The following is a 27,332-nucleotide window of genomic DNA, read 5'->3' as shown; positions in this document are numbered from 1 at the left end:
CTTTTCCTGCAACAGGAACTCCTTTGAAGCTTTTCCCTGTAGTAGTCCTTCCTCCAAAGTTTTTTCTTAATGCAAGCCCTCCTTTAGAGCTTTGTCCAGCAGCAGACCCTTCTCTGGAGTTTTTTCTTGCGATTGAGCCTCCTCAGAATCATTTTTCTGTAGCAGGCCCTCTTCTAGAGTTTTTTCCTTGCAGACCATATCTTATAGCTTTTCTTATAGGTAGTCAACTTTTCTGCAAACTGCACTGCAAAATTACTTGTAGTAGGCCTTCCTCCAAAGTTTTTTCTTATAGCAAGCCCTCCTTTGGAGCTTTGTCCGGCAGCAGGCCCTTCGCCGGAGTTTTTTCCTGCGGTTGAGCCTACGCTGAAGCTTTTTCCTGTAGCAGGCCCTCCTCTGGAGTTTTTTCCTTGCAGATCCTACATTGTAGCTTTTCCTATAGGTTGTCAACTTCTCTGCAAACTTCACCGCTGCATTACCCGTAGTAACCTTCCGCCTAGCTACAAGAACTACAAAAACTACACTCAAAGACAACAACAGGTGGATAAAAATATCCTTAAATGCTTTGGGGATGAAAACTTCAAGTTCCACCTCACAAAATATCTTCCTCGCGCATTGTTTGATGATTTCAAATCCAAGTTGAACATGATTAACATCCATGTTTCAACTTGAGAGGGATTGTTTGAAGTTGTTAGTATTGATTTATTACCTTGTTGTTTATTTCTTATTTTATGTTAGAAGTGATTAGTATTGATTTATTTCCTTTCCAATTATTTTCTATTTTATGTATTTCTTAATATATTTTTTCTTTTAGCTTCGGATAGTAATTATGAATTGATTAATTGTAATCTTGGAGATATAAGTGTTTTGTCTTCCCTATTTTAGAACTCATGTAACCCATATTTACACTCTCTTTCATATTGATAAAAGTATTCCGCAAAATTCTCAAAACTTACAGTAACAATGCATTTATTTCTTACAACACCACATAACATATTTATTCTTTGCAATCTATTTCGATTGTTACAAAGACTTAAGTAATGAACATTAGCCCTCTGATATATTGTATATGAATTCCTTTTGAGTCTGGACATTTAGAGTTCAAGTTTCATAATACAACTAAGATGTTGCAAAAGGTATAAAACATGCAAGAAAAAAGAAGGATTAACAAAACAAAAACTATTAAATATGCAAAAACTTCTTTTAAATACAAGCCAAAGAATGCAAGAAATAGAATCCAAATGATGATGCAATGATTGAATAAATCCAAAAAAATAAATAAATAAACAATACAAAATTAACAAGCAACTGATTTTTCACTATAATTAAGCCTATAGTCGTTTCAAATTTGAACAAAATTAAAAAGTATAGCCTCATACAGGCATAAGGAAATGATTTCTTCTAGACTAATGTAATTGCACTTGTTTAAGAAAATTTTTACACACAAAACTAAAATTTGATTGAATAAAACTTTATACTTACGTTCCTTAGAATCTATCAATAGTCTGCACAACATCAGTGGATTTCATTTTCGATAAAATTCCAAATTGAAATCTCAATTTCATGGAGAAGTTTATGAACTTATCCAGAATGCTAAAGTGACAAAATCAAATCAAGGTTTCAAGGAGAGAACAAAGCCTGCAGTTTCCTATCGCATGTATCAGAAATAGCTGCAAATTAGAAGCAGAACAATAATTCCCATTAGGAAAACCACAATGCTAATTCATCTCGTGAAACCATTCATGTCAACGAAGCTTATCTATGAAAAAAATTTGCTTGTGTTAACCACACTCATGAAAATCTCTCTTTACCCAAAACCTCTTCCACTCATGAAGCTCTTAGTATAAGAGACTAATTCGCCAATGAGACTGAGCCCAAACCGCTATGCAGCAGATAAAACAAATACCATAAGCAGTGGAGCCGAAGCAATAATTCATAATTGAAGCAACATCATTCAAACTTTAGAACAATTAAGAATCAAACCAAACCAAGCTTATACCAAATCAAATAGATCAACTTAATACTAAAGAACCAAATCAACTCAAAATACAAATTATTTTCATAAGATATCATCAAAGACACGCCCCAATAACAAAAAATTAAAAAGATATAAATTAAATACCAAATAATAAAAAATATTTTGCTCAGTGCGTTTATTTATTTTCTAAACATTTTTGTTGAGAATAAACTTAAAAAGATTTCCATCACCTTGTACAGCTACTCTTGTGTTTATTTTCTCATCATTTTTTGTTGAAAATAAAATGAAAAATTTCCTTCACCTTGTACCCCTACTCATGTACCGAAATTTTTGTTAACTATTCATCAGTGAGCCATCTTGAAGTCTATGACCTTTCACATGCATATTCATGACTCAAAAGTGTTTTTGAGCACATAACCAATACAGCTATATTTCCTCAGTTCAAGTTCACGTGTCATTGTCACTGTTTAAAACTAGGTATTTTCATAACCATAATTTGTTTTATTAAGAGCTTTTTAACATCAATTGGCTAACGTGCTCTTATTTAGGATCCAATTTCAAGAAGTCTCTTAAATCTTCACAAAAGCATGGGCTGATATTTGGGAGATAATGAAATCAGTCCTTTAACAAACTTTTTTGTGGCTCTCCCTTTATTCTTATGCTTGGATACAAAATTTGTTTCCTTAAATGTTATCAAAGTAATGATCCTTCGCCACATATATTGATTAATCAAATGTGCTTTGGAGTTCATAGCACATCTAATTAGATTTTATGTTTTTCAAAAGTTCATGATGCAATAGCCGACTATCAGAGGCCAAATTTTTAAAACTGTTCATTAATAAATTTTTAGTACCATAACCGATCCCTTCAAAAAATTAAAGGAAGCAAAATCAAGGCCATGTAAGACATAATTGCAAATAGAAAATCACACCAACGTGGCATTATTTTGCTGGCTTTTATTATTTTTTTCAAAGCAACAGCTGGTGGACGTGTGGGGAGCCATTGGGATGGGGAACCCCCCACCCCCATTATCATTATCCCAATGCTCTCTCCTTCTCTTCACTAAATCATCTTCCAAAATTTGATTCAAATGCCAGACTACCATATAAAAAAAATTGGAATGAGTGTAGGAATACATATTAGTAAAAAAATCTCAACAATACACATAATACGTGAAATACATACATATCTCGTACATAAGATTCATTCAATATATTTAGATACTATTATATGTTATAAGAGATAAAAAATAATTTTTTTTTTGGAGCAAATAGATTTCAATCAAAACTAACTGAATGATTTAAAACTTAAAATGAAATTGGATTAAGCCAACTCATAACTAGATTTCGCTCAAATATTAACAATTTAAATTGAGATTAAATCTAATTCAATTTCAAAATGTTAGGATCTAATCATGGGGAGGAACCATTTTTTCAATTTGGATGTAATATTTCCATAAGATCCAGTAAAGCTGACTTATTTAGCCAGTCTGATCTAACCCAATACCAATCTTCCACGGTCTAATCACAACATAGCTAGTATTATTTTCCATGTAGAGCCCGTTTTCCTCTCAATCGTAATGAGAGCCTGATCACACTCTTCACTCTCCAACACACTTTGCTCACTAGTTCGTTCCTTCCTCCCACCCTCTATTAACCGCCACACATCATACAATTACTAGAAAAAACTTTAGTATATATTTTATCTTATTGTGTTAAAAAATGAAAATTACGAAAATTTGAACACATCATAGAGAGCTTCAGAAGATAGTGATATTCTGCATAAAGTTTCAATAAAAATTTTTTCTAGTTGGTCATTATTCTTATGTTGTGTGATAAATTAGTCATTTTAGTGAAAAACTATTGATAACCCTCTAATCTGATGGAAGTTGTTAAATACACTAGCTTATGTTTTTAATTAGGAGTGACTTTTAAGATGAATTTTCTTTAAGCAAAGTAGTCATACATACTGAGTGCAGAAATAACATTTTTGCTGTTACGATGTTATAGTGAGTTAACTGTTTCAAAGGAGATCATTCCAAAATATATCTGATGCTAATTTCAAGCGATACAGTGCTTGCAGATTTGAATAATAGAATTCTTTAAACTATGACTGCATGGAGTTCACTGTAAATTTGGTTTGTCATTTTCCTCTACATAAAAATTTTATTGCAATGCTTGTAAGCAACAAAGCTTTTTCAAATTGTATTAAAACTGGCAATCATGCAAGCTCTTAATTGTATATGTTACAGAATTTCAATTCTTTTGTATGAACCAATTGTTGACAATTTTGAAAATCAACCTGTAAATTTAATATTCTTTACTGATTAACATCGATTATTTGAAGAAATTAACACCACAACAATAGAAAATAATATATCCTAATATGAAAAAATAAAAAATAATATAAAATATTTTTTATTGCCATCTAATATATAAATTTTAAAAGAATGATTGTTAACCAGTCAGGCAGTTGGTATACAAATATGGTGAGAATGTCAAAAAAATTTATAATAAAATAGTGAGGTTCCTCTTGACCTACCTATTTGATGGGCATGAGATAATTTCCTATAAACTGAATGCACATTAGACATGCATAATCAAAACGTCTAAAAACATGAGTTGATATATTAACATGCATTTATTAATACCAATAAGGCATACCAAATAATATAAATGATTATATTCACTATTATCATACGAAACAATGCTAGGATGACAATGTTTACCTTCATCATTCCTTGGAGAATATAATATCATCTGAATAAAAAATATATTTCAGATGAGTTGGGGAAAAAAAATGTTCTTTGCAAGTAATGTTGAACTTCGATTTACATTAAATAAATGATCTATTAATAATAATTGAAAGTACAAAATAAATTTATTCTAACAAAAACAAGCATATAATGATCTATACAAAACACATGCATCCATTAAAACAAACTAAAATGGAGATTACATCAATCAAGCAGGAAGGATCATGGTTGAGCATGGAGAATCTCAGTCTAGCTGCTTCACACACATGCACTCATCTTATCTCATTTGGAGATATACTTAATGTAAATCCATATTTAAATGTTATTTCATACTATAATAATTTGATCGAAAAAATTACGAATCTAGTATAAGCAAAATTCATTGTGGATATGCATATATGAAAGATATTGATCACCTTATAGGCCATCTTTGATTGTTGGGAAAAATTCTATCAATCACTCTATACTTTTAACAAAGACTATATGTTTTGTCATGAGAGAATCAATGTAAAAAAGTTTAAGTTGGCCAGTCGAACCAATTCAATTCACTTTTGGGGATTTGGTTCATCAATAAGCAGGTAGTCCCACTATCGACTTGTGCTAAACATGGATGGAATCTTTTTATTGATGAAGTATAGAGGTACTTTGCTCAGTGCAGTGAGAATTAATGCAAATAATGATCTCTTTTCACTTGCCTTTACCACTTGTTGAACAAAATATAATCAGAAACCTTGGATGTCATTTATACATAACTCTAATGATATAATCTGGAAGTTCATACAACAGAGGATGTATATGTAACATTCAATCGACATATTGCAAGGTTTGAACGTCGAAGACGTAGACAAAGTCGTGGGCAGCATATTATCACTACCTGAGGCACCTATGAAAAACTTTCAAGAAAGCATTAAGAAGCTTGGCTGTCCTTGATGTTGAAATCTATGTGCTAGAAGATATATTGGATGGGTAATAGTGATGACACACGTGCATTCAACTAATATATGATAGACATGAAAAATATAAAGCCAAAAGCGCATACATGGTTGGTTAAAAAAGATCTAACTAGACTTTGTCATGTAATGGTAAATTAGATGTGTGACTATGACAACAAATGCTTTAAAATATTTCAACAGCATTTTAAAATATGCTAAAAGTCCATCGATCCAAGCTTTGATTTATATTTTATGGTATAATTAGTAGCCATATTTTAAAAAGATTAACAAATGTAATTAAGTTAGAAAATACCACTGAATTGTTATTTGTGCCCAAGCACCAAAATATGTTGCAGGAATTTGAAGTTCATTAAGTCCTATTCCAACTTATATTAACCTCTGGAGTGATCAATCAAATTCCCACAACTACCAAAAATAGATTACAGAGTGATCAGTAACTTTTATATACGTCACCTTCACATTAAACTTAGCTTCTATCACATCTAATTTTTTCTTGGTTTTTTTAATCAAATTCAGTGCTCGAATTGATCAAAATAAACTCTGAAGGCACCAAGTTTCACATTGCCTTGGGAAGTTAAAAGACTTTGCATGATCAATTAGCCCTTCAAACAATTTTGGATCAAAAGCTATGAAATGTAGAGAGCAGCTTATCCTGGAATTCCAACATCTTTTTTCTCCAACCACAGCCCAGCAAAATTAGGTGTAACAACTCCAAATATGCTGTTGACAGCTCCAAAACTCTTAAAAGAGCCCCTGTCAAGCAAGCTAGGACTAAACTATATGCTCGTCCCATGACCACTATCGTTATCATTACAATCTGAAGGTCACAAATCCAATAAATGTCCACGAAGAAAAACCTCACACCAAATGACTGAAAGTGCCAAAATTAATGGGGAGCAATAATATTAACTGTGAGAAGGATATAGAATGTGTAGAATTTATTGAAATTGATGGGGACAAAGATCTACCTGTATGCATTATTGAACTAGTACCCACCAACCAACAAAACTCAACACATCATTTCATTTTCATGCTAGTCGGAATACACTAAAAAACATTCGCAATGTAAATTTCGATTGTGAAATCAGCTAAAATGTAGTTCCAAAGAGCATTTGGGTGTTCCGCATATGTGTCTGTAGATGCAGGGACCAAGAGTAAGCTTGACTCAAAATCTGTGAAGTGCACCTTCATTAGATATGACTCAGATGAGTTTGGGTACAAGTTTTGAGATTACAAGAATTATAAATTCATTAGAAGCAGAGACATCACATTCAATGAAATGAAGATGTACAAGAATTGGGTCAGAACTCAGGACAGTCCATCAACTACTTCTGAAGAATCCGGACGTGTTGAGATTGAAGATATTGATGATCAAGAAGATGGAGAAAGAACAACTGCAAAATCAAAGGGGGCACTAGAAGTTCCTCTGTCGTCTGCTACAAAAGTCAAAAGATTTAGCAGTGACACGACTAGTACACTGATATTCTCCTTCTTTATATTATTTGTTACTAACTGATAGTGGTGAACCCGAGTGTTTTGAGGAAACCACTCAAGTTGAAGATTCAAGGGAGTGGAAACTTGCCATGGATGAAGAAATGCAATCTTTGGAGTCCAATCAGACTTGAAATTTGATGGTACTACCAAATGACAAAAGAGCACCGCACAACAAATGGGTCTATAGGCCGAAAGAAGTGTCAGATGATAGCAAGCGCTACAAGGCAATGCTTGTTGTGAAGGGTTTTCAGCAGAAGGAAAGAATGGATTACATAGAGATCTTCTCCGCAGTGGTAAAGATGGCTGTCTGAGTTGTGCTGAGTTTGGTAGCAGAAGAAGACCTACATCTGGAACAGATAGATGAAAAAACAACTTTCTTACACGGAGATCTGGAGGAGGAGCTATATATGATGCAACCACAAGGTTATATGGTTCCAGGGTTTGGTCTGTAGATTGAAAAAAAGCCTCTATGGCCTGAAGCAACCCCCGAGACAGTGGTGCAGGAGACTTGACTGGTTCATGTGATACAATGGGTACATGAAATGCTAGACAGACCGCTGTTGTTTCATCAAACACTTCGGTAATTGTTATATTTTACTTCTTTTGTATGTGGATGACATGTTAATTACAAGAACAAATATAGAGAAAATCTGAGATTTGAAAAAAAAATTATCAAATGAGTTTGAGATGAAGGATTTAGATTTAACCAAGAAGATCCCGAGATGAGAATCAACAGGGACATAAGTGCAGGAACACTAAAGTTGTCTCAGGCAAGGTATGTTGAAAAGATCCTACAGAGGTTCAACATAAATGAGGCGAAATCAGTTAGCATTCCCATAGGTAGTCACTTCAAACTATCTAAGGAGCTAGCGCCTAACTCAGAAACAAAGCAAGCATAGATGGAGAGATCTCCATATACTTCAGCAGCTAGAAGTTTGATGTATGCGATGATTTAGACCTAACTTTGCATATGCAGTGGGAGTGATTAGCAGATACATGGGCAATCCATACAGACATTATTGGGAGATAGTAAAGTGGATTTTCAGATATTTGAGAGGAACGATCAAAAAGGCACTTTGCTATGAAAATGCAACAATTTGTCTACAGAATTTTGTAGATTCAGATTTGGCAGGAGATGTGGACAATAAGAGAAGTATAACGAGATATATCTTCACATTGAGGAACACAACGGTGAGTTGGGTTTCAATGTTGCAGAAGATTGTTACAATTTCAACGACGGAGGTTAAATATGTTGTTATTACTGATGCTAGCAAGGAGATGATTTTGTTACAGAACTTCATGATAAAATTAAACAAGGAGAAGTGAATTGGAAAACACTACAGTGACAGTATGAGTGTGATTCATCTTCCTAAGAACACTGTTTTTCATGCCAGAACGAAAATGATTTTGTTACATTCAGCTGAGGTATCATTTCATTCTATCTCTTTTGGAAGATAAATAATTATTTATGGAAAAGATACACATATGAGAATCTTGCAGATATGTTAACAAATGTGGTGATTATTGAGAAAATGAAGCTATGCTTGGCTTCGGTTGAATTACATGAAGGTTGAGACAGGGGGTGAGCTACACCACAGTATGTGACTATGAAGTTGATTCAGATGGAGATGCAGGTACAAAAGATTGGTGCTAGGTGCTATAGTCTCCAAGTGGGAGATTGTTTGGCTATGGAGACTAAGCACAAAGCACCTGACACATATGTGTCGGGTTGTGGGCGATTAAGCTCCCACTTGGGTGCTACTTGAATAGAAAAGTCGGCGCCTATGCGCCGACTTTGGGTGCATATGTGCCAATATAGACACCTATTTCTTGAGAGCTTGGAGCATAAGCGCCAAGTTCGAGCGCTTATACTCTAGGAGCGGTTGGTGTCAAGAATTGATTTTTAATCCCAATTTTGAGCGGCATAAGGTAGGACTTGGTGTATCTTCCTTCAGTATTCTTCGACGAGCATCCCGGTGCAGGTGACGAGTATAGGAAAGGTAAATTCAATGATTTGGCGTGATTTTTGCATTAGATTGGAGAAGAAATATTGTGGAGCGAATCCTGTAAATTTTCTTTGTGTGCGGAGAGAAAACATGTGTGAGTTATTTGCAAAACCTTCTGAATTGCATAATAAAAATTTATAGTGGTATGACTCCGTGGTTTTTTCCTATTCTCGGGTTTTTCCACGTAAATTCTGGTGTGTTTTTCTGGTTGCTTTGATTGTTTATCTGTTTTAACTTTTGCTCTGATTTTTTATCGAATTGATGCGATTAAATTATTTCGCGGTGTTGTTTAGTTTCTAATTGATCCTAAGCCTCAGTAAAGTTAGGAATTGTTCATTGTGTGATTCCTATCAATTTTGAATTGATTAATGAAGTGGCCACCATCCTCCATCACTAAACTAAAATACCAATGTACGCAGTATTTGATTGAGTTACCCACTAAAGTCTGCAAATAGAAATTTAGAACAATCAGCTAAGAAAGTAAAAGAAATTCCATCAAGAAGTATGGCAAAAACTCAAAAAACCCAATTGAAGATATGAATAATTGGCGAGCAGCATCATTGTGTTAAGCTCTTTAAAGATGATCTCATCATGACTCATATCAATGAATACAAATATCCTATTGGTACATGTCACTAGGAAAATTGGTCCATTCACAAAAGAAGCAGCTTGGCAGCAATGCAAATTTTATAGACTTGTTTGATCATTTAATGATCTAAGAGAACTTCAATGCTCGACACATCTTTGAGCATCATTCACCCGTTGCATCCACAGCTGTTGAATTGAACTTAGAATCAAGTTCTTCGAAGGATAAGGGAAATTAATGCAACAGCCCACTACATTATACAATGCTGCAGCCCAACTAGTTTAATTATGCAAAAGCTTAACCCTACATTACTTTGTTCCTTTCACTACTTTGTTTATTTAGTTTGTTATGTCCTTTCTCTACAGAAAGTTTCCAGTTGTCCTTTTGTTAGATAGAGTTCGCGTTACACTGACTTTGCTCCTTCCATTGCTTTGATTCTCTTGAACCCAACTTAAAATGGCCATCAACTTCTCTACATTTAGATCAATGCAAAATCAATGTTTCAATTAAAACTAACTTTCGAATAAATTCCAAAAAACTCAACTGACTTTTGGATCATGGTTTTTCATTGGCTTACGAATTGATAAAATTGTTGCTGGAAATAAATGCCAACTAAAAAATTACGGTGACAGCAAGAAAAAAACTAGGATTGCATCAACCTTCACAGCTCTATTCTTTCATATCCTATTTTTCTCCCACCAAAGAAAAGCTTTTCGTGCAGTTTTATTTCTTCTTCACTATACTGCCAAAAATAGCCACAGCACGTCAACACAGATAGATGAATGCTCAATTTTCCATTTATAAAAAATGGTCATAATCAGATTAAGTGAAAAACTTCAACTACATGAAAAAAATAAATTATAACAAATAGAACAACCTTCATAGTAAAAATTAGGGTTAAGCATGATCCAAGCACAGCTACTCGATAGATTCAACATTGTACGTAATTGAAGTCACCATGATCCAAATCAGTCTAAGAAATAATGTAAACTTAGGAAAATCTAACGATAGTTCAAGATTTTATTAAAGCATATAAAGTCCAATCTCAACCATTGCTAGGTCTAGCACCCAAAGGTTTGGACCAATCTAAATTCAACCCAATATTGGCTCATTAACTTTTTATTTTCAAGCTTAGTCTTAACCAGGAATGGTTCATTTCAGGAAATATGCTGAGTCAAATTCTAGACTATAGATGTGTGTGCATGAATGCATGCATACAAAAATGTAAGAAAAAAAAGTAGATGCCATGTGTATGTGAATGCACAAAACCAAAAATATATATATTTCAATCCAATTTCGAGTCAGTACAGCTAGATAAAGGGCAATCTAAATTTAATGTCAATGAAAGGCAGGCCCAACTCAGTATGTTGTTTGAACAAAAGTGCAACCCGAGTTGAAAAATTTGAGTACTTATAAAGTGAAATTCATATCCCTTACAGGAACAAATCTAAAATAAGGCAATCCAAGAAAAAAAGTCTTACCAATGGTTGGAATGGTTGTCACAATCTCTCCAAGCTTCAACTTATACAAAATGGTGGTTTTACCAGCAGCGTCAAGACCAACCATAAGAATACGCATCTCCCTTTTGGCGAAGAGCCGACTGAAGAGTTTGGTGAAAGACAGCCCCATCTTCAAGCCTAAAGAAATCCACATCAGGTTAGCACAATCATGCACATTAGCCACATAAATAACAAATGTCACTGGATATAGGTGTTTCTATATGCAGTAGCAATTGATAAGAATCTTCATTTAGACAGTCTACAATAAATATTCCTAATAAATAGATGCCTTAAAACTACAAAGAAATGTGCACCGTAATAAAAATAGGACACAAAATTTAATGAAAAACGAGCTCATTAAGAAATTTGATTTCACACATAAGTTATATCCACAGCAGCATCCATAACCCAAAAACAGAAATCCACACTATATTTACACAATTTGCACCTAATAGACAAGCATATGAAAACATCGGGTAAATAGCTCTCCTCTAGAATGTTCCACAATACCTTGTCAGAACAAGAAGAGTTAAGACATGATGACCCTGACTAATCATAAAAAATGTTATAGCGATCAGAAAACGAGCACATGATGAAACTTTTAGTGCTCTTAAAACTCATCAAGAAAATATTTAAGAGAAAAAAAAAAAAAACTTAACCCAGATTAAAAAAGAAGAAGTAAAGTTTAGGTGAAGATATGCATATATATAGGATATGACTTATGAGTGGTATGCATGTAAATCTTCAAAATAATGCATCCCCCTATACAATTGAACCAGAAGGACCAGAACTTATTTAAAAAAAAAAACTATCATGTGAACACCAGGCACGAACAATCAAAATCAAATCACATTTTAACAGAAATGGAAAAAGTGAAAATATACAAACATTAAAATAATGCAAAAAAAAAAAAAAAACTAAGCAATTCAAGCCATATCCAGTAACATTAATCCATATCAATGTTCGACAATTTGCACCTAACATATGCATATAGAAACATCAAGCAATCACATTAACTCTCATTTTTCAAGCTCGCAATGAACTTAACAGAGCATACAAGAGCCAAAAAATTGGAAAAAAGAACACATCACTTATCACAAAAGAGTCATAGAAATTTGTCAAAAACCCTAAATTCCTCTGAAACGACAATAGAAAGAAAAGAAGAAACACACTTAATTCAGCCAAACATTTCCATGAATCCGCTTAAACAAAAGATCCAGAACTTTTGAGCTAATCTGCAGCCACAATCAATCAAAATCGAATCACGTTACTTAAAAGGTGCAAATCCACAATGTGCCGGATATAAATTATATAAGCATAATCCAAATCCAAAAACAGATATCCAAATCAAGTGACAAAATAAAATAAAACAAAATAAAATAAAATAATAATAATAATAATAAAACATGCAAAAGAAGCACGCAACCACAAACAATAAAGAATTCTCATTGGCAGTACTTAAAGATTAACATATCAGAAGAAAACATCAGCCAAAAACAAAAGAGAAATAAATGCATCATTAATTATAAAATCGTAAAAATCAACTATCATAAAATGAGCACACGAGAAAAATTTCCCAATTCTAAATTCTTCTTTTGACATAAAAATAGATCAAACTAAAGTCAAATCACAAGCCAAAAGACTTAGCGGATCCAGTAATTGAAATAAAACATGTAAATCTCCAGCCCACATCGCTTAAAAACCAAATAACAAGCGGCGAAGTCAAAGATCAACACACGTGCGTCAAAGATAAAGATCGACCCACTTAAAGCATCCCTACCTCAATTACAGGAAAATTTCAATGCATGATACCAACAATCATCACAAAATATACCAAAAATCTAAAATCAATCAGCTCATTCCCAATTCGAATAGATCAAATCAGCAGAACCAAACAATAATTTTACAAGATCTATGGATTCAGATAGGGAAATAGAGCGCTTACGAGAGGTATCGAGACAGTGTTTGCGGAATCCGAGCGGCCGGGAGATCTAAGCGGAGTTGTCGACCACCAGATCCCGGAGAAATGGACGCCCATTCCCCCATTTAAATAGTCGGAAGAAAGCAGATGACGGACGTCTTCGTGACGCTCAGCTGCCTGACCATTGTGACGGCCGTCAACTTTGTCGTTAGCTTTCCGTTGCGACCTGCGGGATGAATGATTTATTCATCCTGACCGTTTATTTTCTGAATCGGTGTGAGATTTTGATGACCGCGTCAATTCTGAAATGTAGACCGGGACCGGGTTTTGAACATATTTGACCCCTGAGTTATGTGCCGGTTGGTTTGTTTGGAATTATTAAGAGAAAAAGGGAGATCTATTTCAAAATTAAATGACCCCAATTAGTGTTGCATGATGGAATTGTTGCCATGTGAGGGAAGAATTTGCCATCATTGATACATCCAAAAAAAAAATATTTATCTTCATCAGGCACCAATCTCGATATACTTTAGGACTGAAAGTTTCAAAAATCAAATTAACGTTATGTGCCGGTTGGTTTGTTTGGAATTATTAAGAGAAAAAGGGAGATCTATTTCAAAATTAAATGACCCCAATTAGTGTTGCATGATGGAATTGTTGCCATGTGAGGGAACAATTTACCATCATTGATACATCCAAAATATATATTTATCTTCATAAGGCACCAATCTCGATGTACTTTAGGATTGAGAGCTTCAAAAATCAAATTAACAATTGCGTAAACTTAAATTTGTAATCAGATGGAATGTTTCAGTGAGACAAATCAAATATTATCAAATTTGATCTCATCTGGACCCAAGTGAGCCTGGAACATGCACTTCAAACATGATAAAAAAACTTTAGGAGAAACTTGAAGGATCAAATGAGCTTCAAAATTGGCAATCTTACGAATTGAGCGTCTTAATTGGACAAATCCAACTAGTCCAAGATGGCAAAACTTAGACAAAACTAAGATATTCAAATACTCGTAAGTCATAAAACATCTTTTCTCATCTGGACCCAAGTGAGCCTGGAACATGCACTTCAAACATGATAAAAAACTTTAGGAGAAACTTGAAGGATCAAATGATCTTCAAAATTGGCAATCTTACGAATTGAGCGTCTTAACTGGACAAATCTAACTCGTCTAAGATGGCATAACTTAGACAAAGCTAAGATATTCAAATACTCGTTAGTCATAAAACATCTTCTGATTAAGGGATTCACTTTTGGTCATTCGATGAAGTGACTTAGATTTAAGCAATATTTATGAATGATATCACCACAAAAATCTATAAATAGGCTCTTAATCTTTTCACAAAAGGAAGTTACACTTGGATGAGAAGATTTATAAGTGCTCTATGATCTTGAAGATTCTTAAGTTCCACCACCACGAAACCACATTGTCGTTGGACAACCTCCATTGTTGCTTGATCATTGTCACTTAGCTGTCACCATCGTTGGACCAACATTGTTTGTATGTTGTCATGTTGTCAGACCATCATCTTCCTATTGACACCGTTGTCATCGCCATCGTTACCGTTACTAGGTCGTTGCAATAGTTGTGGTCGGACCACCATCGTTCAATTGATTTCAATTGATTTCATTGCCACTATTAGATCTTTGTTGCCAAATTGTCACCACTCCACCATAAAACCACTACCCCCTTCCATCGTCGTCATCACTGTTGCTACCACTAACTTCGCTTGGTCCTTGCCACAACGACCACTGGACCACCATTGTTTGATTGAAGTCACCGAACTGCGGCCTTTAGAGCACCATCGTTAGATTATCACTGTTGTTGTCATCGAACCATGGTTGCCTACCCACTACAACAGTTGATTATGTTAACATCCAATCTCCATCACACTACCTTGCCAATCAATCTTCCAATTTCACGACCAACTCACTATCATTTCTCCAATATTTTTTATTCCACCTCTAGTGAAAGTCATTTTGATAACTTCCTGCTCTTGTTATCTTATTGTTTTGCCATTCAAGGGAAAACAAAGTCTCGTGTCATACATTTACATAGTGAAATCATTTCAACTGAGTTGGGCCCCATAGTTTTTCACTTTTTAGTTTTGCACATAAAAACCGATGCAATTTTCTCTATTAGCTTTTCTTTTATCCACGTGTTTGTCCAATCTCTGTACAAAAAATACGACATTACTATCTCTCTCTAATATATGCGATGACTATAATTTTAAATATTTTTTTTATATACATAGAGACTAATATAATAAAAAAACATTTTATAGGAGATATATATAATCTTTTGCATGATAAACTTGAAATGGAGAAAATCATATGGCTTAACTACAATTGAAACGAATCATGTAAGCTCTACGAAGGATGCACCGAGCTTTATGGAGATTAATTTAAACTTTTGTGACCGTATTCGGGCTCAATTTAATTAAAATTAATTTTTTTTTAATAGCTTGATTCATTTTATGATGAACAAGCTTATAAAAAGCAGCTCTTTTAGAAATATGAATAGATTTTATCAAGCCAAGCTTGTCAAGTCTTAATAAGATAATTTTATTGAGCTTGCAAAAAAAAAAAAAATCTAACTCTATAATCAACTTTGATTACATGAGCTGAATTCACAAATGATGGAATTCCAAATATTCACAAACTTTAAATAAAATTGTTCGTGATTAAAAACAACCCGAACAACTTGTTTTTCAAACTTATTCAGAATGTTAGCTTATTCGATTACTTGATCAAACGAACATGAAAGTGATATGACTAAATCACTTTATAGCTGGTCATCAATCTCCTTTCAAGCACTAACATTAATGATGCGGTGTTGTAATATATGGTCATTGATGGATTGAAGTATCCATGACTATTGGCCAAGGTATCATTAGCATGATGTAGCAAAACTCCCACTATATGCTCCTAATCATCTTCCTCATTTTTGGCCTCTCCCCACCAACATTTTCAATCGAGTCCACCTTCCCTAGCAACCCTAGTCTTCCTCCAATTAGCCTCAAATCCCTTCACCATAGAAAATAATAATAATAATACAATACACACATATTGAATATTTCTAATATGAATCTTTGACTTTTATCGTTAAAAAATAACTTCAATATTAAGAAATCTATTTTTATTTTTTTTTTAAATTATCTTTTCATGTTTATATTTGATGTATGTTGGAATGTCAGCAGGGGTAGAGTAATGAATTATTGTTACGTGGAAATCCAACACACTTAGGTAATTAAAGAGAAGTTCTTAGGATAAGACGCCTTGATTTTTGACGTGGAAAACCTTGAAAAAGGAAAAAACCAATAACTTAACTTAGTTGAAACAATCTACTATGAATGATAAACGTAGATGTCCACTCTTATCTTAAATAGGGAAGACAGAGTTATAGAGTTGATCATTATAAGTGTATAACAATAATTCATTGATAATAGTCGTAATCTGGTTGTAATGAATGTAATTCTCAATGATAGCAGATGACAAGGGTTGTAATAGATTGTTATGGAGGCAAGCAATAATCCACCAAGAATGTTATTGACGATGGTTGTAACACCATCTTATCGTATATGTTGTAGTTAAAAGTCATGACGATGGTTGGTTGTGTGAGTTACAGATAAATGCTTAAAGAGAATCAGTTGGCTACAAAGGTCGTTGTAGGAAGTTGTAGGAGCTCTGAGCCACATAGGTCGTAGTGGTGTTTGCAGCGGTAGCGATGGTCGGCAATAGATAGGTGGCGACCGTTGGTGGATGAATTTGAAAACCAGTCCTTTAAAATGCTTTCAAACTAAACAGACAAGTTATGAATTCATTACAAGTTTACGCCAGTAATTCATTTCCATCTAACGTAACATCGAAATTTTGAAACCCAGCAATTGATTTGCATTACTCTGAAAATGCAGGCAATTTTCCTATCAGTTGGACTCAACAAACCGAAGCAGATTATGCAACAAGTCATAAATCATCTAATGTAAATAGAGAAAAAATAGTTAACTGTGCACCTGATGCGGCAACTAAATTACAGAAAAGAAAGGTTTTATGGCCAAAAAAAAAAAAAGAAAAAAAAGAAAAAAATAGGGGTATTTACAAACATACCACCCAATTCCTATATATTTATTTACACATCTAACACCTAAACTTCACTTTTTATATTTATGCCACCTAAATCTTTCATATCACATAAACAATTCCAACTTCTAAAAGTGAAATACATCTTTCCATGCATAGGTAAGGCGGCATGCATGTAAAAATGAATGTTGAGGTCATACATATGTAAATACATAGGAATTAAGTGGTATGTACGTAAATCTTCCCAAAACAAAAACTCTCCACCTAAAATCTATACAAAATTTGAAAATCAGAACAATCATGCCTAGCTATGCTACAAGAAAGAAAACATATTATTGATACAAACCACCTCTTATAATGAGATCAATTCAGAAGTACTCTACAGGCTCAGACCCCTCCAGCATTGAAGCTGCCAGGAAGCAATCAGCAGCATCTGTGGACCTTCCATCCTCTTTGTGCACCATTCCTAAATAATACCAAGCCATCCTATTCATCGGTTCAAGCCGGAGAGCATCCGATAGGAAGCTTCTCGCCATTGCTAATGGCTTCGATCCGCTCCGCCATAAAAGAGCACCGAGAGAAACCTTGCTGGGCACATGATCTGGATCCATAAATAGCGCATTGCTGTAGGATGACAGTGCTGCTTGAGTCTCTGACCGAGCTTCATGCATGGAGCCTGATTTTGTCAAATAAGGTTTTAAGATTATTATCTTTCTCATCTTGGTACTTCTAGCGTAACAAATGATGATTGGATGGCTGAAATTTATTTACAATGTAATTTGCATTTGCTTTTCGTTTATGCAAATTATCTAGGATGGTTTCCTGTTTGTTTATGCTAAGGATCAATCAAAGAAATATTGGAAAATTTACATACATATCACTTAATTCCTATGTATTCACATATCTAACAGTTAAGCTTCAATTTTTACATATATGCTACCTTACCTATGCACGGGAAGTTGCCTTCCACTTTTGAAAATTGAAGTAATGTTACTTTTGATGTGATATGAAATATTTGGGTGGTATATATGTCAAATCCCTTAAATACAATGAAGCTAAACTCTTAAACATCGAGACGCCTTTCAGTGTAATGATTGGAGTTTCGACAGAAAGCCCAAAATTAAGTGTGCTTGTGTTGGAGCACCCTTGGGATGGGTGACCTCCTTGGAAGTTACATCAAGGAGATAAAACCATGAGGCCCTTTAGGCCAAAGATGATAATATCTTGATGGATGGAAGTTTGTGCTGTTACTAAAACCAATAATTGTATCAACTACAGTTTGGCATTTACAGAATTTAAAATGTAAAACTAATACTTAGATGTGAATTATTGGAAAACAGTTGCATCAGCCGCATTTTGACATTTTCAACAAATGCATGTTATAGATACTCCCAAAACTTCACATTGGAAAGAGCAGTATGTATTGGATACACTTCTTGAAGGTTATAGATACTTAAATTTAATATGCAGGAATGTGAGTGATATATTTCTTCACGAAACCAAATCCGTAGCCGTGCTTGGTGATGTGTTTTAGCAACTTGATTTTCAAAAGCTTAACCTGTCTGAAATTTAATTTGTGTGAGAAGTGTGTGCCTTCGTGCCTATAAAATCAAGAGCAACAGTGTCCAACTATGTAAGAAAATATCATTTTATTAAAGCATAACAAAAGTACAGATACAGTATGAATGCACAAAATAAAGCCAGTAAATGAAAGAATAAGTTTTGTAACGTCACCTGCATGTGGCAAGCTGCCGATTTCCTTAACAATTGCGCAAGACAAGTGTACAGAGAAAATTTTTAAGCATGGAATATGTTTTCACTAAAGAATCGACAGATACCTAAACGTAAATAAATTAAATAAATGACGTGAATAATTACAGAGGATGCATTCGACTTCCACAACCAAACAGCTATAAAAAGCTGGAAGTAAGAAAGAAAATTCCAATGATTTCTAGCCCATCAAAAGATAAATAATTAACATAATGTCATAAAAAAACCTAAATAATGCTGATGTGTGGCCTAATGGGTTTTGTCTCCAAATACAATGTCTTGAGCTCAAGGCCAAACATGAACGGGTATGTGTGAGTTTAAATAAAAAAAAATAAAATCTCACAACAAATATTTTGAATTAAACGTGTCGTAGCTTATATAAAACCAAATGACAGAAAAACAATGCCAACGATGTAATTATTAGCAGAATGCTTCTTAAAAAAATGAAAGATTGGAAAAAAAATGAAAGATTGGAAAAAGAGTAATATTAAATGCTACTGATGAAGAAAGAACTTTAGTGTTACCTTTTGAATGCCATGTAGAAGCTGCATATGGTTTCAACGCCATAGCGTTCGCCAAGCATGCCTCAACATCTTTCCATTGTGAAAGGCTAGAATAGAGGTATGCAAGATCTTGCCAGACTTCAAATTCTTTGACACCCTCAATCTGGAGAAGAGGAATAAAATTAAAGATGATGAGCGATCACCCAGTCTAGGTTAGCAGAAGAACATTTGATTTGTACTACAAAAATAGCAAAGACCACCAAAAACCCAATAGAGAAAAATAAAGATGAGTGATGAATTTCAGAACATTCTCGAGAAAAAATTGAATATCACACAAAAAATATTGAAAGTTTATACAATAATAATTTAATCACACGACTAGTGGAATTTTCAGTCCATGGCCATCATCGCGCAAAGGTTTATACAACAATCTTCATGATAGTTTAAGATATCAAGGCCAATGCTTTGGCTGTAATGACAATCAAGGTTTAATATGAACATTTGAAGTTGGTGAAAATTACAGGAGGAAAGTGAGAAAAAAAATTCTAATCCAAATCACTGAAGGCTTAATAATCTTCAAAATCCACCTGAATTATAAGAAGTCAAGGAAAAAGACCTGAACCAATTCCAAACTTAGAATTTCTCAAGACACCTTTCATTTTGATTTAGTTAAGAAACTCCATTTCATATTGATTGAAAGCTTTGAAAGAGTTACCTGACGCTAAAGTGAAAAAGCAAACTTTCAATGAGTAAATTAAGAAGTGTATAAGCACTTCTAGAAATATTCAATCTCATTTAGGACTCTAGATTCCATACTCGAGTTTTTTTTATGGGCATAAGCTCCTTGTGGCTAACTGCCTCTCCTGATTTTGAAAAAGAATTCTCAAATAAGGATGCCGCGAGATTCTTTTTTCATGATTGGAGGAAATTGGGGACTTGTTCGGCATTTGAATGCATGACTAATTTGTGGTTCAATTTAATAGTGAGTACTTAATTTAAAGGCAACAATAATCTTTATTAAATTAAAGGCTATAACCATAACATATGACCTAGCAGCAATAATATGGCATTGTCTTCTTAGCAAATATTCATCTTTCTTGATGTCTGAAGATTGCTATAAGAAGAGGAGAAAATATAAATAGAGAAAGAAAATAATATTTCATTCATATCAAATGAGTTACATAAGGCTGGGTTTTATAACCAGTGGAATGGCAGTCTTGTAAATACATAGAAGGGCTAGAAAGGTAAATTACAATGTATATAATATATAAGCTTAACATAAGCTTTTGATAACTGGCAGAATACTCAAAGCAGAGCCGCAGGGAAGCTCTAGATGATCTCGAGCATCCTTCCATCAGAGGCGCAAGTAAGTCAGTTTAATGTCACACACACACATGTAAAGATTCATCTTTCAAGCCGCTGACGAGGGGATTGAGTTGTCTTCTTCATCAACCAATTTCGAAAACCAAAAGACTTTCTTCTAGTGTGTTGATGTCATTATAATTGCAGACTAATGCTTTGAAATATTAAAAAATCATTGTTGTAGCTATGAAGCGGATTCTAAAAATTGACATTTTTAACCAGGAATGTTGATGTGCTTATATGATCGGAGTCATTAGACATGATTACATGGCACAATCTAAGCTCTCCATGTCGGTGTGACATGGATTAATGCGTAACCAAGAATAACATAATGGGTTTGACCATTCATGTCAATTTGATTTCTAAGTGTCGCTTTTAATTGATCCAAATGCCATGTGTCAAATTATATTAGTCTGAATGTTCATCAGATCATTTTAGCATTTAATGAAACATAATTCTAAGAGAAAGCTTTCAATTTGGGGTAGTTTAGTTGTGCAAGGAGAGAAAAAACACTACAACTGGGATTGCATAATTACACTAGGCCCTTGCATGATAACACGAGTCAATTTGCTTTTAACAAAGCAGGTTGGGTAATCACATTATGAACATTGTAGCTTTACATGCAACTCTGGTTCTTTGCCTAAATGTTGGTATTGGGAATAATTATGCATAGCTAGAGTTAGGGAGGCTTTCCACTTTTTTCGGCGATGGGGACACCAAATCTGAGCCAATTGGACCGGTCCAGATGAGGCGCGGGAGATTCAACCGGACTCTTAGTGGTCAGGATTTTCCGCCCAACACAATCAGAGCGTTTTTTTGTTGCCTGATAGTATTTATAGGTGTTTAGTATGTTCTAAGTTTAGTTTCAATTTCAGATTTCTGTTAAGATAGACGCCAACGTCCAAGTCTTCCCCTCTAGGGTTGTATTTGAAAGTGAGAAATATTGAGGTGGTGTTTATCTATCATTTCCGGCATCTCCAACCTTCATCTAAGTCTCCCCACCCACCGTCTCGCTGTCGCCAATCCTCCCCTATGTTGACTCCTTGCCGCCAGCCCTCTCATATGCTGCTCCTTGTCGCCAGCCTTCCAACCTGCTATTCCCTTTGCCGCCAATCGCCCTTCTGCCTAATCTCCTTGCCTCCAAGCCTTTCAACCTACAGTCCTTTGTCGCCAACCAACCCAAACACCTTCCCTTCCTTTTGCGCACCCCCTCCCCCCCAAAACAAACGACTTCCACCCCCAAACTATAGCCTTTACACCACCTTTGAATCCAACCCTAACTGGGTGTTAAGGTTGTGAGTTTGTCATAGCATTTTCTTTTTGTTGTGATCTTATAATCGCTTATTTGCTTTGAGTAATAATATTTATTTTTCCTATTGTGGTTTGGATTAACTATGATATCATTTGGTATCAAAGCTAGCCTAAACTGAGTCTTATCCTAGGGTTTCTAGCATCAGTCATACCCAAACCTATCTCCACCTCCAAAGTTTTCTTTCCTTACCCTATACTTCTCTTTCCACCAACCCACCCCTAAACCTTAACCAGGGCGCCAAGAAGGCAATTACTGGAAACGGAGCAGGATATTACCATGGGTGACATCTAGCAAATACTACAAGTGATACAAAGGCTCGAGGCAATTAAGAAAATAACAATGGCAGAAGTCACCGACCAAAATAGTGAGATCCGAGGAGAACCAAAATAACTGTTGAACCCCTTTCGTGGGGCTGACTTCAAGGTAGATGAGAAGAATCGACTAGGGCGTTTTGAAATTCAGAATCAGCTGAGACCAAGAGAGAAAGTGTTTGTTGGAGGGTGCAGAGATCTGGAACTTAAGTTGAACCTACCAAAATTTGATGGGAGGATGAATCCCGAAGATTTCCTCAAGTGAATGCAGATGGTTGAATGGATTTTATAGTACAAATACGTGTCTAATGGCAGAAGAGTGAAACTAGCCGCAATCAAGCCGACAAAGAATGCTTCCTTATGCCCAATGACAAAAGCCATCATCAAGCTGATGAAGAATGCTTCATTTTTGTGGAAGAACCTGAAGAAGGAGAGCCAGAGGGAAGAACGGGGCAAAATCATTTATTGGGAGAAGATGAAGAAGAAAAATGCAACGATTGTACCTACCCCCACACTCCTGCCAAGATATCTTCGTGAAACTCTACTACTTGCAGCAGAAGGAACTATCAGAGGAGGAATATACGATATAGTTCATGCAACTCAAATTGAAATGTGAACTAAAAGAGACGGAATAACATTCCATGGCATGGTATTTAGGAGGCCTGAAGTCCGCCATTAATAATGTAGTCCAATTGCAAACCAACTGAACGCTAAGGAATATGCAAAACTTAGCGTTGAAGGTGCAAAGATAACAAAAGCAGCAGAGGTACCGGCCTCAGTTCAAACCACCCCCTACAGTTGGATGCCCCAACAGAGCACGTTTGGAGGAGGGGGAAGGACTGGACAGAAAACTAACAAGGCCGGTCTCCGGTACAATATTGGCCCGAAAATGCTTCTGATGTCATGGATAAGGCCACATCGCCTACAGCAGCCTGATGAGCTGGGTAGTGCCATTCATCGAGCAAGGAGTCATAGAGGTAGTGAGTGATGAAGAAGCAGTTGAGGATCAGGGTGAGGAATACCAACTCCAGGGAGATGAAAGAGAAATGTTAGTTGTATGAAGAGTTTTGTAGACAAAATCGCAGAGGAATTACTTGTGGTTGAGGCACAGTATCTTCCACACCAGGTGCACGATGAGATAAAAAAATTTGTAGCCTCATTATTGACAAAGGAAACTGTGAGATCGTGGCCTCCGATTTCATGGTAAAAAAGTGGATCTTGTTACACAGAAACCTTCACAATCATATTTTATGAAGTAGAAGAAAGGAAATGAGATACGAGTGGATCAACAGTGTTTGGCAGATTTTTCTATTGGAGACCAACTACAGGAGCAGGTGTAATGTGACGTGGTGCCCATTGATGCTTGTCATATCTTGTTAGGGAGACTGTGACAATTTGATCACAAGATGCAGCACAACAGGTTCAAAAACAATTATGCGTTCATGAAGGAGAGGAAACATGTCAATTCTCTTACCCATCAAAGATTCTGGATGAACGATTACACCTGCAGAGGATAAATCTGAAGTTCCACGCACCACTTTTCTGTAGTCAGTTTCATAAGCTCTAGTGGCATTGGCCTTAGCCGTCTTAGAGGGAATTGGAAATAGTGTTATTCGAGTATTAGGAGGTGACGACCGACAATTTGTCATAGAGTCTACTGCCAAGTGAAGGATCTCACTATTAAGGGATTGGTGAGAGAGTACCAGTCCATGCATTGTTCCCGTGTTGATGGTGTCCAAGAAGGACAGTTCGTGGAGGATGTGCATTAATAGTCGAGTTGTCAACAAAATCACAATCAAGTACAGATTCCCTATCTCTCACCTGAACAACCTACATGATTGATAACATTGAGTCGAGGCCTTTTTCAAGATTGATCTGCGCAAAAGATATCATCATATCAAAATGAGATTGGGGGATCAATCGAAGACCGCCTTCAAGACCAAAGATGAGTGGTACGAGTGAACTGTCATGTCATTTGGACTGTTCTATGCACCTAGCACTTTTATGAGGCAATGAATCAGGTGTTTTGGACCTTCATCGAAAAGTTCGTAGTTATTACACATTCTTTCCTACGGTTGTTATGAAGGCGGGTTTTTTTTTGGGGGGGGAGGGGCATATGCAATATCCGAGGAAGGTTTTCGAGGTTCTAGCCTTCTAGGGTAAGCTATATGCCCGCCCGAAGAAGTGTCATTTCCTGTCGACGCATGTATATTTTTTGTGTTACATTGTATCTAGTGTAGTCATTCGGATGAACCCCACTAAGATAGAGGCAATTGAGAGTTGGCACTTGCAATATCCGAGGACGGCTTTCGAGGTAGGGTAAGTTATATGCTCGCCCAAAAAAGTGTCATTTCCTGTCGACGCATGTATATTTTTTGTGTTACATTGTATCTAGTGCAGTCATTCGAATGAAACCCACGAAGATAGAGGCAATTGAGAGTTGGACACCCCGGCGGTCCTTTATCGAGTTAAGTAAATATTTGAGTCTAGCATCAAGAGCTTTAGCACCATTACAAATCCCTTGACAGAGCTTTTGAAGGGAGAGAATTTTTAGTGAATAGAGGTAGCCCAATTCAGTTTTGATACCCTGAAGGAGAAGGTGACACAAACCCCAATATTAGTTTTATCAAATTTCAGTTAGTTGTTTGAGGTGGAGTGTGATGCCTCAAATGTAAATCAGAGTAATGTTGAGCTAGGGAGGAAACTCTATAGCCTACTTCAATGAGAACTTTAATGAATCCTGGAGAAAGTATTCGACATACAAGGAGTTCTATGTCATAGTGAGAGCTCTCCACCACTGGAGTCACTAACTACTGACGAGTGAGTTCACTTTACTTAGATCATGAGGCACTGAGATTCTTGAACATTAAGAGCAAGTTGAAGAATAGACATGCTTCGTCTAAAGAATTCCTGGCGTCATTCTAGTTTGTGCTCAAGCACAATGCTGAAAGTTAGAATCATGTAGTCGATGCGTTGAGCCACCGCCATTTGTTGATTACCTCCCTGCAGTTTAGAGTGGTGGGATTTGAGAACGTGAAGGAGTTGTACACGACAAACAAGGATTTTGAGGAGACGTGTCAAGAGAGGATCACTAGGCCATGCCAACGAGATGATGGTTATTTATTCTACCAAAGCAAGTTGTGTGTACCGAGATGTTCATTGAGGAAAGCCCATCAACCAGAAGAGTAAGAAGGGGGGGGGACTAGCAGGTCATATTGGCAGACAAGACAGTCGCGGTAGTGAAAAAACACTTTTTTTTAGCACATCTGACGAGGGTTTGCACCTAGCTAAGACCTGAGAGAAAAATACAAGGCTATACACGTCGTTACCAGTACCAGAGGCCCCCTAGGTTTTAGTCAATATTAATTTTGTGATGAGTTTTCTAAGTACGCAGCAAAACAACGATTCAATGATAGTCGCGGTTGATAAATTCTCAAAGATAACTCATTTTGTGTTATGCCACAAGACGTTGGACACATCCCATGTTACTGATTTGTACTTCAAAGAGATCAAGAGGCTGCATGGAATACCTCTGACCATTACATCTGATAGAGACATCAAGTTTTTGAGTCATTTCTGGAGTGCCATATGGGGAAGCTTCACTAAATTCCAATTCAACTCGGCAGCTCATCCACGACAGATGATCAGACATAAACAATGAATGTGAGACTAGAAACCTCCCGAGGTGCTTCATAGAAAAGAACATCAAACAATGGGACCTACTCCTAGCCTAGGCCGAATTTGCCTACAATAGGTATGCAATCCAGACTACGGAATATGCCCTTTCCAATTGTGTATGGGTGCAACCCCCTCACTCCACTTGAGTTCATACTAATTCTTCCTATACCGACAATGAAAGGAGAAGCTGAGGAAACAAGAGTCTAGAAAATTCAGAGGCTGCACGAGGAGGTTGGGAAGGAGATCATCAAACAGAATCACAAGTGCTAGAAGCAAACTCATAAATCAAGGAAGAGGTGACCTTCCAAGAGGAAGATCAAGTGTGGATCAGACTGAAGAAAGAAAGATTTTCCCAAGGATCGTTTGAGAAACTCAAGCCCAGAGTAGACAGACATTTCAAAATCCTCAATAAGTTGAATGAAAACGTGTACAAGATTGATTTATCGAGAGATTACAATATCTTTGCTATCTTTAACGTTGTAGAATTGACTCCATACTAAGAGGGCACAGAAGCTACGACAAATAAGGTTGAAGCTCCCCGAATCCCGGAAGATTGACGGGGGCGTGAAATCTAAACCGACCAACTGGACTTGTCCAGAAGAGAGGTTGGGGGGGGTTCAACTAGCCTCTTGGGGGTCAGGATTTGTCGCCCAACATAATTGGAGCCCTTCTTTGTTGTCTAATAGTATTTATAGGTATTTTATGTGTTCAAGGTTTAGTTTTAATTTCAAATTTCTATCAAGACAACCGTCGGTGTCAAGGTTTTCTCCTCTAAGGTTGTATCCGAAGAATTTGCTCCGGCTATAACTAGTCCTAAGGTGTTGTTTATTTATCATTCTCAGCATCTCCAGCCTTCACCTTAGCCTCCTCACCTGCTGTCTTCCTGCCCCCAACCCTCCTCTATGTAGTCTCATTGCCGCTAGGCCTCCCATTTGTTAACTTCTTGTCACTAGCCTTCCAACCTACTATTTCCTTCGCCGTCAGACCTCCATAGCCTCTATCCATTTTCCCGCCCAACCCTCCTACCTACTATTCCATTGCCACCAACCACCCCTCTACCTATTATCCTTACCGTCGAGCCTTCTAACATGTTGTCCTTTGCCGCCAACCAC

The 27,332-nt window shown here is 36.0% G+C and overlaps 2 protein-coding genes across 2 annotated transcripts in view; both read right to left on the bottom strand.

Annotated features, from left to right (window-relative positions):
* LOC110027488 (ADP-ribosylation factor) overlaps positions 1-13,308 on the bottom strand; it is a 20,232-nt gene extending 6,924 nt beyond the window's left edge. The window contains exons 1-2 of the mRNA XM_020728948.1: positions 13,214-13,308; positions 11,251-11,406 (exon numbers count right to left, since the gene is read on the bottom strand). Of these exons, the coding sequence (XP_020584607.1) occupies positions 11,251-11,398 (148 nt within the window). The 5' untranslated portion in view covers positions 11,399-11,406; positions 13,214-13,308. The remainder of the gene's footprint in view (positions 1-11,250; positions 11,407-13,213) is intronic.
* A 4,154-nt stretch (positions 13,309-17,462) lies between these two features.
* The window catches only part of LOC110027481 (protein NPG1-like), a 29,364-nt gene continuing 19,494 nt past the window's right edge, over positions 17,463-27,332 (bottom strand). The window contains exons 4-5 of the mRNA XM_020728935.1: positions 19,579-19,720; positions 17,463-17,960 (exon numbers count right to left, since the gene is read on the bottom strand). Coding sequence (XP_020584594.1) covers positions 17,653-17,960; positions 19,579-19,720 — 450 coding nt within the window. The 3' untranslated portion in view covers positions 17,463-17,652. The remainder of the gene's footprint in view (positions 17,961-19,578; positions 19,721-27,332) is intronic.

The sequence above is a fragment of the Phalaenopsis equestris genome, unplaced genomic scaffold (genome assembly GCF_001263595.1).
Source record: "Phalaenopsis equestris unplaced genomic scaffold, ASM126359v1 Scaffold000002, whole genome shotgun sequence".
In the NCBI taxonomy this organism is placed as follows: Eukaryota; Viridiplantae; Streptophyta; class Magnoliopsida; order Asparagales; family Orchidaceae; genus Phalaenopsis; species Phalaenopsis equestris.
The sequence above is the reverse complement of the archived record's forward strand: the minus strand, read 5'-3'. Positions and strand labels throughout refer to the sequence as shown.